The 15181-nt window shown below is 40.2% G+C and overlaps 1 protein-coding gene across 1 annotated transcript in view; it reads left to right on the forward strand.

Annotated features, from left to right (window-relative positions):
• The first annotated feature begins 8340 nt into the window (after positions 1-8340).
• zgc:158659 (uncharacterized protein LOC791141 homolog) overlaps positions 8341-15181 on the forward strand; it is a 204155-nt gene continuing 197314 nt past the window's right edge. The window contains exons 1-2 of the mRNA XM_037693145.1: positions 8341-8629; positions 10106-10229. Coding sequence (XP_037549073.1) covers positions 10145-10229 — 85 coding nt within the window. The 5' untranslated portion in view covers positions 8341-8629; positions 10106-10144. The remainder of the gene's footprint in view (positions 8630-10105; positions 10230-15181) is intronic.

Genomic DNA, 15181 nt, shown 5'->3' on the forward strand with positions numbered 1-15181 from the left:
AAGAGGGGGACAGTTGAACCCGGAGGCCTCCACCCCTGTTTAACAATAGACGGTTTCTTTTCACAAAGATGGCCTCCTTTACTCCTCTCTCAAACCATCGTTCCTCTCTGTCCAGGATGTGAACATCTTCATCCCTGAAAGAGTGACCGCTGGCCTGGAGATGAGTGTAGACCGCAGAGTCCTGGCCTGATGATGTTGATCTTCTGTGCTGGGCCATCCTTTTGGCCAGTGGCTGTTTAGTTTCCCCGATGTAAGACTGATCACAGCCCTCCTGACACTGAACAGCATACACAACATTGCTCTGTTTGTGCCGGGGGACTGGATCTTTGGGATGAACCAGTCTTTGCCGTAATGTGTTTTGGGGTTTAAAAGCCACTGGGACGTTATGTTTAGAAAATAAACGTCTCAGTTTCTCTGATACTCCCTCAACATATGGAATGACCACTGGTCTGGGTCTGGGTTCCTCCTTTTCACCTGTTGGCTGACTGGAGTCCTGTTTGGGTTTCTTCTCTGCTTTCAGGAAGGCCCAGTTAGGATATCCACATTGCTCTAGAGCCTGTCTTGTGTGGGATTTCTCTTTCTGCCTGGCTCCTGAGCTAGTGGGGACGCTATCTGCTCTGTGATACAGAGTCCTGATGACTCCTAACTTGTGCTCCAAAGGGTGATGGGAGTCAAACTGCAAATACTGGTCTGTGTGGGTGGGTTTGCGGTACACCTCGATTTGCAAATGTCCTCTACCAGAGACTGAGACCTCACAGTCCAAGAAAGCCAACCTGCCATTTTTTACATCTTCTCGCGTGAACTTGATGTATTTATCCACAGAGTTGATGTGGTCAGTAAAATGTTGGACTTCCTGAGATTTGATTTTAACCCAGGTGTCGTCAACATACCTGAACCATTGACTTGGTGGTGTCCCTGAAAAGGACGTCAAGGCTCTCTTTTCTACCTCCTCCATGTACAGGTTGGCAACAATAGGAGAAACTGGAGACTCCATAGCACACCCATGTTTCTGCCTATAATATTGCTCCCCATATGTGAAGTAGGTTGACTGCAGGCTTTCTTGGACTGTGAGGTCTCAGTCTCTGATAGAGGACATTTGCAAACTGAGGTGTACCGCAAACCCACCCACACAGACCAGTATCCGAGGAGATCGGGCGTTTTCAGTCATGGGTCCCAAACTGTGGAACAACCTACCCCCCAACATTAGGCATGCCACCTCCCTTCCTGTGTTCAAATCCCTGCTAAAAACATATCTGTTCTCTCTGGCGTTTCATACTGTGTGAGTTGATTTAGTATATCTTGTTCCATGTCTTCATTTTAATGCTGTTGTTTTAATTTTTTAAGGTATATTCTTACTGCTTTTTATTTCTCAGTGTTACCCTTAGTGTTAAGCACTTTGATAACAGTCTATCTGTTTTAAATTGTGCTCTATAAATAAATATGACTTGACTTGACTCTGAGAAGGTGCTATTTAAGAGACTGAGCTGAATACAGCTCCTCAGACTGAGGAAGTCTCTCGGATGAGAGACGAAACGTTTCTACATTTTTTTTGTTGATTTGCTTTGTTTTGTTTTTTTGAATGTCCAGAGGACCAGATTTAACTTTTTTAGATTTTTCTACCTGGATTATTGAGCATGCATCAGGATATTTTTACTTGATTTTTTTCTTACTTCATATCTTAGATGTTATTACTGTTTTTCTTTTACATTTTATTGTTGGATGTAACTGGGACCCTGCGTACATAATTTTGATCCACCACATGTACCACGTGATGCGAATGACAATAAAGAATATCTGTATCTGTTTAATACTTTCTGATTCATATATCCATTTATTATTATATTATTTTCATTATTTTTAAATCAATTTATTTTTCATTTTCTTATTTGATCAGTTTATTATTATTAATATATCTATTATAGCTGTTAGCTGCACCTTTCTTTGTTTGATGCATTTATTCAAAAACAGTATGTAGCTTGAATTAACCACTTTTTCTTCTTTCTAGTGAAGAGAAAGAGAAAAGAGTCCAGTAAAGAAAAGTCTTATTTCATCACTGAATGAACATGAAGAACTGAACCGGACACAGCAGGAACAACACTTGTGTCTTCTTCTGGATGAAGCCCGTGAGACAAGGGACACACAGATACACAATCATTTGTTGGACGCAGTAGTTTTTATTTTTCTACATTTTTCACTTCTTACTTTTCCTATTAAACAATTTTTTTTCTTAAGTGGTGTCCTTGAACATTAAATTTCCTAAATAATTTTTACTATGTTAAGTTCATCAGAGAGTCAGAGTCAGAGTTTCTTTATTGTCATTCGCACCTCATGTGGTACATGTGGTGGAGCGAAATTATGTACACAAGGTCCCAGTTACATCCAACAATAAAATGTATAAGAAAAACAGTAATAACATCTAAGATATGAACTAAGAAAAACATCAACTAAATATACACTAAGCACTCATAACATAAAACATTGAACATCACCACAAACATGAACATGAGTCTGTGAGCAGATGTGCACGCATGAACACATCAACATTGAAACAGATCAGCAGCAACATGAAACAGATCAGCAGCAACATGATATGGTTTTTCACAGTGATTATTCTAGTTAGAGATTCATGAGTCTAACAGCCTCAGGGTAGAAGCTGTTCCTCAGTCTAGTGGTTCTACACTTAATGCTCCTTAACCTCCTTCCTGAGGGGAGTGGGGCAAAAAGTGTGTGTGCTGGGTGGGTGGGGTCCTTCATGATGCAGGTGGCCCTCTTCCTGCATCTGGAGGTGTAGATGTCTGTGATGGTGGGGAGACTGATTCCAACAGATTTCTGTGCAGCCTTCACCACTCTCTGCAAAGCTTTTCTTTCATATAGTGTTTGTTTAAATTCATACTGGAAGTTGAGAAAATTTTCCAATTGCATTTGATCTTTAATGGATCCTAAGAAAAGATTAGCAGAATCTGCTCAACTGTTATTATGTTATACATTTTTTGGTTCTAGGATGAAGTGAGACAAAAACAGTCAAAACTTCAGAAAGGACAGTTATCAGTTATCATTTATCAGTTATCACTTATCAATTATCAGTTATCAATTATCAGTTATCAGTTATCATTTATCAGTTATCATTTATCAGTTATCAGTTATCGGACGTACAACTGTGGCCCGAGAGATTCAGCTGAAAGTCCTGGTGCACCTTTTATTTGAACCTGCAGAGATTTGAACAGCTGATCTGAAGCAAACAGGCAGGTGTTCACCTGAACTGACCACTCCTGCTGTGTTTGATGGTCTCCTCCTTCACCATCCATCCATCCATCCATCCATCCATCCATCCAACCATCCATCCATCCATCCATCCATCCATCCATCATCTTCTTCTTCCGGGTCGCGGTGGCAGCAGCTTCACCAGGGAGGCACAGACATCAACAGCCACCTCTTCAGCTCTTCTAGGACCCCATGGTGTTCACAGACCAACTGACTATTTCATAAGTAATATCCTGATGCTGCTCAATAATTCAGGTAGAAAAATCTAAAAAAGTTAAGTCTGGTCCTCTGAACATTCACAAAACAAAACTAACAATAAATTTAATAATAAATAAACAATAAATGTTTTTTTGTTTGTTTTGTTTTTTGAATGTCCAGAGGACCAGACTTAACTTTTTTATATTAATAAGTAATACATTTATGTTTTTAAATTTAATGAAAGACAAACTTTAAAATTTAAGGACAATTTAATCTAATTGTTTTCAAGTCTGTATCTTATTGTAAAAGCAGTTTCAAAGATTACAGCACAGTGTGATGTTTTCTAATTTTAACATGAACCTTGTGCATATCTGTAAATAATAAAAGTGAAGATATTTTTATTACATCTTTATTGTAAAAATCTATACTAAAATGGAAAACACATGGGTTTAAAGCAGGCAGGAAGGCAGTATGGTAGGATTATGAATCAGGTTTAAAAGTTACAGCTCATGAGGTACTCCATTAGAGCATGACATCTCTTCCACAACATCGTGTGACAAAACCTTCAGGGTGTTCTTCTTCTAATATGTTTAGTGGTAGATAGTAAGTAGCAGAGCCCTATAAAGAGAGAGTTGCAACACTCTTTGAACTCGCCGATACGTGGTCACGTGGTTCATGCAGCTCCCAATAGTTCCAAACAGCTCATTCCTGTCAGTCAGTTTGAGCGGCTGCTGGCGCAACATAACACAAAAATCGACTTTTCTTACTTTACCTGAAGTCTTTCAGTAATTGCTGAGCAGTAACGACCTGATTACTTAAATGATTACTGATTATTTCACAGACTATGCATTTTATCAAAGCGTTTTTAGAAGCGGCTGATACATTTATCATTAAATTTTAGAAGGGAACGAGATTGCAAACACATATTTGTTAGAAAAAAATGTATATGCAATACAATGATCAATATAGTCATGTCAGTGTTTTATAACGTTACACACGTTAAAAAAGATCAGAGTAACACCTGTTATAAAGCTGTTTCTGATGTTCTCTGCATGAGAATGCTCCACCTTGTCCTCCATGCAGCAGTTCAGATCTGCTCCAGCTTACCTCAGATCATCTGGATGAATTCTTGATTTCTATAGAAGATATTAATTCAACCTTTATTTAAACAGGTTAGTTCCATTGAGCCACGAGGACTCATTTACAAGAGAGACCTGAATATAATTGTTGTATTTGTCGTTTTTTTTTTATGGCAACCAAGTACCTGATAACTGAGTTGATTGTAGCCTGACAACTATTGTAAAACTGTAATTCATTGATTAAAATGTTAATTTAAATGAAACTGTATAATCATAACAGATGACAAAATAAGTGTTAATTGTTCAAAAATAAATTTCCAGAACAATTTATTATAAAATATGTAAAATGTAAAGCAAGCTTTAATAAAGTACTTTTACTGCCATTTATACTGTTTATTAATACATCATCTGAAGTCAGCAGGAGCACCATCATCTTCATCATCACAACAACACAAACTGAGAGCTGTAAATTTAATCTGCACAAACATTTTCAATCAGGGCTCAAAATGTTTAACTGTCAAAGAAATGTGCAAGAAAATAAACTACTGTCACTCTACAGGCACATTTAGAAAGAGAACAGTTCACAGAGACACAGTGAGGACGTGTGAGACTGAAGGAGGTTCAACCAGTTGTTCATGGACCAGAACCAAATGAGAAGAACAGCAGAACTTCCACTGCATGTTGATCCATTGACCAGTGATCTGACCAGTGATCACACATGTTGTTCTAAATTAAACTTTGGTACGAACAGTGTTAAATAATTCATGTCATATTTTTTATTGAAGAATAATCTTCATTCCAACAGTGACGTTGTAATTTCAGAAACTGAGGAAGAAACAGAAATGAGGCGAGTGAGATGAGGGAAAGATGAAAATGTGTCCTCAGAGGACGGGGACATGTCAGGATCTGATGATCCAGGATCAACAGGACCAGGAGGATGAATCAACAGGCAGTCAGGGAACAGAGATGAACAACCTGAGGGAACAATTAGAACACAAAAAAATACATAAGCAGGACAGAAGAAACTCAAACAAGAAAATTAACTCAGTCCTGCAAAGAAAAATGTTAATGGAAAATAAATTCTGACATATTTTTACAAAAGATCAGATGAAGACAACTGGCATGAAGAATAACTTCCAGCTCCATCTCAATGTACATGTTATAGTCAAGTCAACTTTATTTATAGAGCACATTTAAAACAGAACCTGTTATCAAAGTGCTTAACAACAACAACAATCAATGAGTAAAATTAAAGAGAGAAAAAAATATATATATACACACACAATACACTAATAATAATAACTGGAGAATTAATAAAAAGCATTTAAAGTTTAAAGCATTTAAAGCATGATAGTTTAATAAGTTTTTTTGTTACTGTTCTACAGTTTATTGATGCTGATATATTCTTGTAATAATTCTTATTTCTTGCTCTGTCTTGAAAGAGTCTCATCTAAACTTGACCCATGATTACCATACGCTAAACTAATAATATAAAACTAATGTAAATGAACAGTCCTGCAGCAAATACCAACTTTGTGAAGGTTATGGTGTTAAAGTAATCTTATTCAAATATCTTGATTCAGCTGTTATTGATTTGGAAGACAGAAAATGAGATCTTGTACCTTTGTGATACTTTGAATGCAACATTCAGTTCACTCAAGTCATTCTCCTGTGGTTTACCTAGAAAACATTGACTCATCTCCATGATCATGTTTTTCTTTAATGATAATGTCACAATTTATGCTGCAGTCTTTGACAAGTGATCTATAACTTTAACGAAATTACGTCAATCTTGTTGTCATGTTGTCATCGTTCTTTGTTAAATCAGGTCTCTCTTGTAAATGAGTCCTCGAGGCTCAATGGGATTTACCTGTAGAAATAAAGGTTGAACGAATCGCTCAGAACAAAAAGGCCAAATATTTTCTAGTTGAGTTCAGTAACTGGAATTACCATAAATTTAAAAAAGACCACCTTTCAAAATTTAAGCAGTAATAGATATTTTAAAACGCTGAATTAGAAATAGACCCGTTTAAACCGTCATGTTGCAGAGCAGCTGCAGTTAAAACACAACTAGCAATTTAACGTTTCATTAACTAAAACTGGCGACATGAAGTATTAATGTTGATAAATTGTGGTACAGAACAGTCAGATAACGCTTCACAATGGCAAAAAAGTGTCGTATTTTCATCAACTTACCGGAGAAAACACGGAGAATGAACTATGTTCAGTGCTGAACCGCTGCTGTTTGGAACTATTTGCCGCTTCATGACCCACGTGACTTCCGCATTCCATTCTTTCTATGGGAGTCTATGGAAGTGTCGCAACTCTCTCTTTATAGGGCTCTGGTAAGTAGCTTAAGGGAGCACTACCGCCACCAGGTGGTAAGACGAGTTGGATTCTAGTCCCCGCCTACAGAGCCGGTCCAGAAGTGTAAATGGAAACGCAACGAGACACGAGCCAATCTGAACCGACCCGAACTGACCTGATCCGCACCGTAACAGTGGAAAAGGGATATAATAATGCACCAAAAATCTGGTCCAGATCAGACGATGTATCACTGAAATATAACGGTTTGAATAATGTAGGGGGTGCACTTGAGTCAAATGTAAAACAACAATACCAATGTGTGTATAAGTGCTCACTGATGACACACAATAAATATGGTGCAGATTGGATGACGTATCACAGCTATAACTGTAAGAATAATGTAGGTGGTGCTATGGAGGATACTGGCCAATTAGCATGGATACCTGTTCGAGGGTTGGATAATGATCGATCATAGTGATTTTGGTGCACCTCGGTTGAAATCTGTGCAATTTAGAGTCAAACGTATTGCAACGGTGTCACTTCTTAATTTGCCATGCTGCCACACCCACATCCTCCAGCAAAAACGGTTTGCACCTTAAATCAAGTCGGACCATCTTATCTATATTGTAAGACAGGATCATCCTGATTAAGTCAAGGGTGTCAAAGCATTCCAAGTAAAAAAACAGACTTCCTGTTCTGAGGGGGTGGGGCTTTCATGATGTCAAAATATGACCACAGTGGATCGTCGGGTTTCCAACAGGGATGAGTCATGCCAAGATTGTTGCATTTCGGTCTTTCAATGTGAAAGTTATAGTGTTTGTAAATGTATGGCGTGAAGCGCCACTTTAAGGCCTGGCCACCTCCCTTTAACATAACAAAACCAAAAGCTTTTGATAACTTTTACTCTCCAATGTCTTAAGGGCATATCAACCAAGTTTGAAGGCAATCAATCAAAATCCCTAGGAGGAGTTTGTTAAAATTTGCCATTAGAAACGCCCAAAAATTACCCTTTGACCCAAAATGGCCGCCTTCCTGTTGAGTTTGGACCAGGGCTCCAAGAGACTTTTTCATAGGTCCTGACAAGATACAGATGTTCGCTGAGTTTCAGAATTAAAGTTTTATTTTTTTTTTTTTTTTTTTACAAAACTTTATCAATTTTACAAACAACTGACTCCCAGGGGTATAATAGCAGGTACACAAGTATAGAAAGAACAATTTGGTTATAAAATGGTACAAAGGGTAAAAAAAAATCTAAAGATACAACACAATATATTTACATGTTATACAGATAAATTCACGTTAAGTTTTTCTAGAACTGAGTTGGTTTTCATTGCCTTTTTGTTTTCAAGTCTTTTAATAGTGGTGCTGTACAGTATATGTAAAGTTCCTTGCTTGTTAGAAAGTAAAGCATCAGATAGTTCGGTCCAGTGAATTTGTTACAGAGTGAGCGCTCTGTCTTCTCATATCTGTGTGAGGCTGCTGGCCCTTTAAGACCGGAAGAGGACAGGATGAGCCGACACCGCTTCATCCATCCTCCTCCTCTCTCACATTGACATTGTTCTGCCGCTCAGACAGACAAAGACAGAGACAGGCAGACAGACAGACAGGTCATCAGAGCTTCAGACAGACAGAGTGACAGGTGTCAGCTCGTCTCTTTGTGTGCACACGCAGCCTCATGGATCCAGCTGCTGTGACAAGAGACAAAGACGGAGGACAAACACACGGACACGCGAACACGTTATGAGCGGGAGCACGCGCCGCCGGACCGGAGGACATGAGCTTAGGTGAACCTCACACACGCACACAGTGACAGAACAAAGACCGTCTGTTTCTTGTTTGATCCTCAGTGATGCTCGCGCTGCTGTTGTCATGGTAACCGTTCTCAGAGTCTGAGGTCAGAGTGGAGAAAAGGAGGAGATTTTTATTTCCTGAAAAATGCTGCTGTTAGTGGTCCAGCTGGCTGTTAACCTGTAAACAAACACAGTTTACATCATCACAGACCTGTCAATCAATCAATCAATCAATCCGTCAAAAAAAATGCAGACAAATTTATGATCACGTGACATTTCTTTTGACTCTTTAAAGATAATTTAAGTTAATCAGGCTCATCACAGCTTCTATCTACAATCTCAGAACTCTGGCTCAACTGGTGGCGGGCGATATGCATTCCTCCAAAAACGGCCGAGCCTTTAAATTGTAATGTTTCAGTGTGGAAACTGTCAAAGTGCTCCTTTAAATCAGCTGGTCAACAGGAAGAGAGAGGAGGAAGGAAACCAACTTCCTCACACACACAGAAACAAAGGCAGCATTGTGTGTGTGTGTGTGTGTGTCCTATTTCTTTGTTTTACGGCTTCAGTGTTCAGACGTTGAGACAACAGAACGTTCTGACACACGTGGACGCTTGAAGAAGTTGACGACAGGTGACAAGAGAAGCCTGAATAAAAGCCAAATAAACAAATAAACACACAAACACCACCCCTGGAAACATGATAGTAAATGTACAAACAGCTGACAGCAGCTGCTGTCATCATCCGGCAACTTCTCATCCTGATCGTTTGTTAAAGCAGAAATCAGGCGTCGAAGCGGAGACGTCTGCTGCTTCTCAGTCAACACGGTGGAACAAACTGATCAGAGACAGAAATGTTTTCTCACAGCGTGCTCCATAGAGGCACTTTAAACGTCAGCTAGTTGCCCCTGAGGTAACAGAAACTCTAACTGTGTCACCGTGGTAACAGACTCTGTGACGTAAACGTTCAGGTTTTCTCCTCGCACCTGAAGCAGCTGGTCTACATGATCTGTTCATATTTAATGGACTTTCACATTCAAATCAGTCTTCCTGAAACAGAACACTCAGAGTTTCACCGCTCGGGGTAAGTAAAGTCAAAGTTTTTGGAGAAACTCAGAGTTTGTTGAACCTTCTTTCTCAAACCCCATAGAATTGGGTAGCCAAGTCAAAATCCAAGATGGCCACTACCATGCATATACATAAACTAACCACACCAATCACTTGGGGAACCTGTGCTCATTAGATTTTATGTTGCTTAAACGTTAATGAATGAGGTGACCGAAGTTTAATCAGTGGGGGCGAAGGCCATCATCGTCTGTCCGTTTGTTGTAATAAAGCCTCTTGTTGTTGCATCAGTTTCTAGATTTGTTGATATGTTCTACATCCAAGGTTCAGTAGAAGGTGTTTATCTGGGGGAACATCTGAAATCGTATGAAAGATCAGAAGTAACCAGCTTGTTGCTCTGCTGTTACAGGTAGCGCTGTGCTGAGGCAGCCTGAGATTGGTGGTCACCATGGCGCCCAGGCCGTCGTCAGGGGAGTTATGGGGGCTTCATTTGATGCCTCCTCGGATCTTGGTGGACTGCTGTCTCCCCAATGGTGAAATTCTATTTGTTTGTGTTATTTGTTTTTAGTATGTCAGTGTTGAAACTGAGTCTGGACATTTGTGTAGTACATTTGTATGTGTGATCTGTCTGTGGCTCTGTACAACTCCAAAAAACGAGAGAGCAAGAGAGCAAGAGAGCAAGAGAGCGAAAGAGCGAGAGAGCGAGAGAGAGAGACTTGACTTGACTTGACTAAACTTTTATTTACATCATTTGGGGGACAACAACAACAAAAAAGGTCCAACCATGACAAACATCATTAACAGAAAAGAAAAGAAAAAATGGGCATTAATTCATTAAAAAAACACTTATTTTTTTGTGTGTACAGTTAAAATACTTTACATAAAACCCAATATTATATTACAGATTACCAGCATTAAGTATTATTATTCTTAAAAGGTAAGAATTAAAAAAACATCCTTCCTCAATGAACGTAAAACCTGTTTAATGCCCCAGAAGTCTTTAAACGAGTTAAGGTTGCTGGTGAGGGTGTAAAAAGCATGCTCTACTTTTAAACGGGCTGCAAGTAACCCTTTAAAGCTCTCAACCACATCAGTCCAGCCCCGGCCTGCCATCTGGTTCTTTCTGGTCAACCATATAGCAAGTTTTGCAACCCCGAACAGAAAATTTATTAAGGTCAGGATCTTTTTCTTGCGTACAGTGTATTTTGGACCAAAGATAAAGAGAGGTAAAGTGTAGTGAACTAGGCCTGATGTCAAAACTTTGACCTAAGGACCATATGGGACAGAACTTGTCATTTCATTGATTTGCATCCAGAAATACAGGTTGACCCATCCTGAGACTTTCTTTCTTGAATTGATCAAGTAAAAGAAGACTACTTTCGATTATCATTACTATTTTACAAATGTTTGATAATCAAATTGTGTTAGTTCAAACAATGTTTACATGTTGAAGTGAACTACTCATTTTTTATTAACTGTGAAACAGTAATAATGATTCTTAATCCTCATTCAAAGAAGAAATCAGGTTAATGATGCATTGTCTGATTTTCTGTCTTCAATGAGCGAGGTGATGGAAGTTGGTCAAAGTTCAAGTTTCGGTCAACTGCAAGTTTACTGAAAAAAGAAATGTCATGTTTAACTTTTACAGCAAGATACTGGAGAAGTGACTCCACGAAGTCTGAATTCTTCATAACAATCTTTTGTCTGTTCTTAAACAATCTTAATCTTTTTCCTTGACTTTTCATAACACCTTACATCACAAAACACACCTCTGTTTTGGTCAATCGACCAATCAGAAAGTTCTCAAATGAACCGGAAGTGAGCTTTCTTTAAATGTTGGCACTTCCTAGTTCAACCTAGCTTTGAAGCAGTAAATCTGATGGAGAGTTCTGCAAGAGGTTCCACCTCCAGTTGGAGTCGGGTGGAGAGTTTGCAGTTGCAGCAGCTCCAGAGTTCATGAAGGCTGGAATTCAGGATGCTGATGAGAGAAAAGAAATCAAACTGAATCCAGAGAAGATCTGGGAATTATGAAACTTCTGTTTTGGATGACCTCACGACTCCAGAGGGTTAGCTGTTCTTACGGAGACGCTGAAAAGTGGCTCGAAGTGGAACTTTACGCCGGAACTGAGATATCTTCAGAAAGGTAAAAGTCGATCTTCAACCAAAAGTGTACCGTTGGGATAAGCTGATCCAAAGGAGCGCGCTGTTCGGGTTAAAACAGACAAATTCCCTCACACATCTCTCTCAAGATAAACTTCATCTTTCCATCTTTAAAATTCTTCTATCTGCTAAAAATCATTACAGATATTTTTAGAAATGTCTGTGTAAAGTTCTCAACCACAGCCGTGTGGTTAATCAAAATTGTACAGCTTGCTAAAATTAGCCATGTTGTTATTTTCCATATTTTGCCAATTAATGTAAATGTGTGATGTGTTAAACTTTGATTCTGTAAATAAATGACCGCATTCATTTTGATGGGTCAAAGATAATTAACGTCTCACGTTACATTTATAAATTCAATGCACATTATATACAGTCCAGAAAAATGAAAGAATCCGTTTAATTTATGAATATATCTCATGCATATGTTCATCTACAAAAGAAAACTCTTCCCCAAGAGCTACCACCCACTCCTCTAAGAGTCCAAAGAGACCCACTAACCTTTGACATGACAGGACAAGATGTTCTAAAGTCTCAGTCTGGGCGCAAAAAGGGCACCCCTCCCCAGTGCTGGAGTCCAAGTGAGCTCTGTGTCTGTTCGTAGCTATGAGTCCATGTATTATCCTCCATTGAAGGTCAGCCACCCGTTTTTCAACTGGGGGCTTATACAGGACCCTCCACCTGCCCTTAGGGGTGCAGTCTGAAGCAAAAACCTGAGTCCACCTCGACTCCCTAGTTACAGCCAAAGAGCGCAGGTTCAGCATCTTCACACAACTGAGGTAGAGCTGCTTTTTTCCACACAACTTAAAAACACCCATCTTTGGCGTTTCCATAGATAACAGCTGTCCCCTCTCTTCCTGCAGCTCTTCAAAAGCAGGACTTACTGTCAAAGAAGGAAAAACATACTCTGTGTCATTATTCCATTGGTCAGCATGAGCATGGTCTCCAATAAAAGCTCTCAGTGGCGCAGGCAGGCATAGCTTAACTTCTTCTATGATCTTTCTCAGTACTCTAGAAGACTGAATGCTTGTCATGTTCCCAAGCCAGTCCACAGGGGTCTTCACCAGATGACCAAGTTTAATAATGCCGGCTTCAACAAACTTGGTCCTGATGGTGCTTGAAGAAAGTGTGGACCCACTAATGGCTTTATTATAGAACAAAGGTTCCTCAAAAAGCCACATTCCTGGTCTAGGGTCAGGGTTGCAAGTGACCTTCAGTGTCTGCCAGGCATTGAGTACTGAAGAATAGAATGGTGCAAGTCCTGTTAGATCCATTTTAGAGGACTCCATTAAGAATAGCTGTTTATCCAGTCCAAGTTGGCCCACCTTCCTCAGTAGCAGTTGGGCTAGGCCTAACCAACGGTAACTGCAGCCATACAAGAGTCTCTGTGTTGTTTGTAGTCTGAAGGTTGCCATTCTGGAGGTAGTATCCACAAGTCCTTGTCCCCCCTCCACCACTGGAAGGTACAAAATTGGTGCTCTCAGCCAGTGATGACCAGACCAGAAAAACATCACTAGGAGCCTTTGTATCTTTTCCAGAAGATTTGGAGGTGGAACCAGTACAGCAAGTCTGTGCCATAAAGTCGAGGCGACCAGATTATTCGCTATCAGAACTCTTCCCCTATAGGACAGCTGGGGTAGCAACCATTTCCATTTAGACAACTTGGCTTCCACCTTCTCCAGCACTCCCTCCCAGTTCTGTTTTTGGTAATCCTCAGTCCCCAAATAAAGCCCAAGTATTTTCATACCTACTCTCTCCCAGCTCAGACTGCCAGGAAGGTCGGGAATCCCTCTCACTTCCTATTTTCCTACCAGGCATCCATTACTTTTCCCCCAGTTTACCTTGGCTGAAGAGGCCTTTTCATTTATAGTAAGACACTTTCTTAGCTCCTGTATGTCTCCCTGACCTTGGACAAATATATTTATATCATCAGCGTATGCTGACACCACAATGGGAGAAACTAAAGTTGAATTTGTTAAAAAGAATCCCTCTAGTCTACTCCTCAGTCTATTCAAAAGAGGTTCAATGACTAGATCTAAAAAAGTTAAATCTGGTCCTCTGGACATTCAAAAAAAAAAAAAAAACAATGCAAAACAACAAAAAATGTAGAAACGTTTCGTCTCTCGTCCGAGAGACTTCTTCAGTCTGAGGTGCTGTTTTCAGCTCAGTCTCTTAAATAGCACCTTCTCAGAGTGGATCAACCAGTTTTGCTGCTGACAACCAAAACCAGCTGATCACATGCTCAAGAAGGACCATCAGCCTAAAAATGGATCATTAGCACACTGATGGCTGTTTACTATTCACAGAGGGCTGAGTGATACTAGCAATCACATCATTGTAAGAGGGGGACAATTGAACACGTAGGCCTCCACCCCTGTTTAATGATGGACGGTTTCTTTTCACAAAGATGGCCTCCTTTACTCCTCTCTCAAACCATCGTTCCTCTCTGTCCAGGATGTGCACATCTTCATCCCTGAAAGAGTGACCGCTGGCCTGGAGATGAGTGTAGACCGCAGAGTCCTGGCCTGATGATGATCTTCTGTGCTGGGCCATCCTTTTGGCCAGTGGCTGTTTTGTTTCCCCGATGTAAGACTGATCACAGCCCTCCTGACACTGAACAGCATACACAACATTACTCTGTTTGTGCCGGGGGACTGGATCTTTGGGATGAACCGGTCTTTGCCGTAATGTATTTTGGGGTTTAAAAGCCACTGGGACGTTATGTTTAGAAAATAAACGTCTCAGTTTCTCTGATACTCCCTAAACATATGGAATAACCACTGGTCTGGGTCTGGGTTCCTCCTTTTCACCTGTTGGCTGACTGGAGTCCTGTTTGGGTTTCTTCTCTGCTTTTAGGAAGGCCCAGTTAGGATATCCACATTGCTCTAGAGCCTGTCTTGTGTGGGATTTCTCCTTCTGCCTGGCTCCTGAGCTAGTGGGGACGCTGTCTGCTCTGTGATACAGAGTCCTGATGACTCCTAACTTGTGCTCCAAAGGGTTATGGGAGTCAAACTGCAAATACTGGTCTGTGTGGGTGGGTTTGCGGTACACCTCAGTTTGCAAATGTCCTCTATCAGAGACTGAGACCTCACAGTCCAAGAAAGCCAACTTGCCATTTTTTTCATCTTCTCGTGTGAACTTGATGTATTTATCCACAGAGTTGATGTGGTCAGTAAAATGTTGGACTTCCTGAGATTTAATTTTAACCCAGGTGTCGTCAACATACCTGAACCAATGACTTGGTGGTGTCCCTGAAAAGGACGTCAAGGCTCTCTTTTCTACCTCCTCCATGTACAGGTTGGCAACAATAGGAGAAACTGGAGAC

The sequence above is a fragment of the Nematolebias whitei genome, chromosome 19, assembly GCF_014905685.2.
Source record: "Nematolebias whitei isolate Nwh7 chromosome 19, NemWhi1, whole genome shotgun sequence".
NCBI lineage: Eukaryota > Metazoa > Chordata > Actinopteri > Cyprinodontiformes > Rivulidae > Nematolebias > Nematolebias whitei.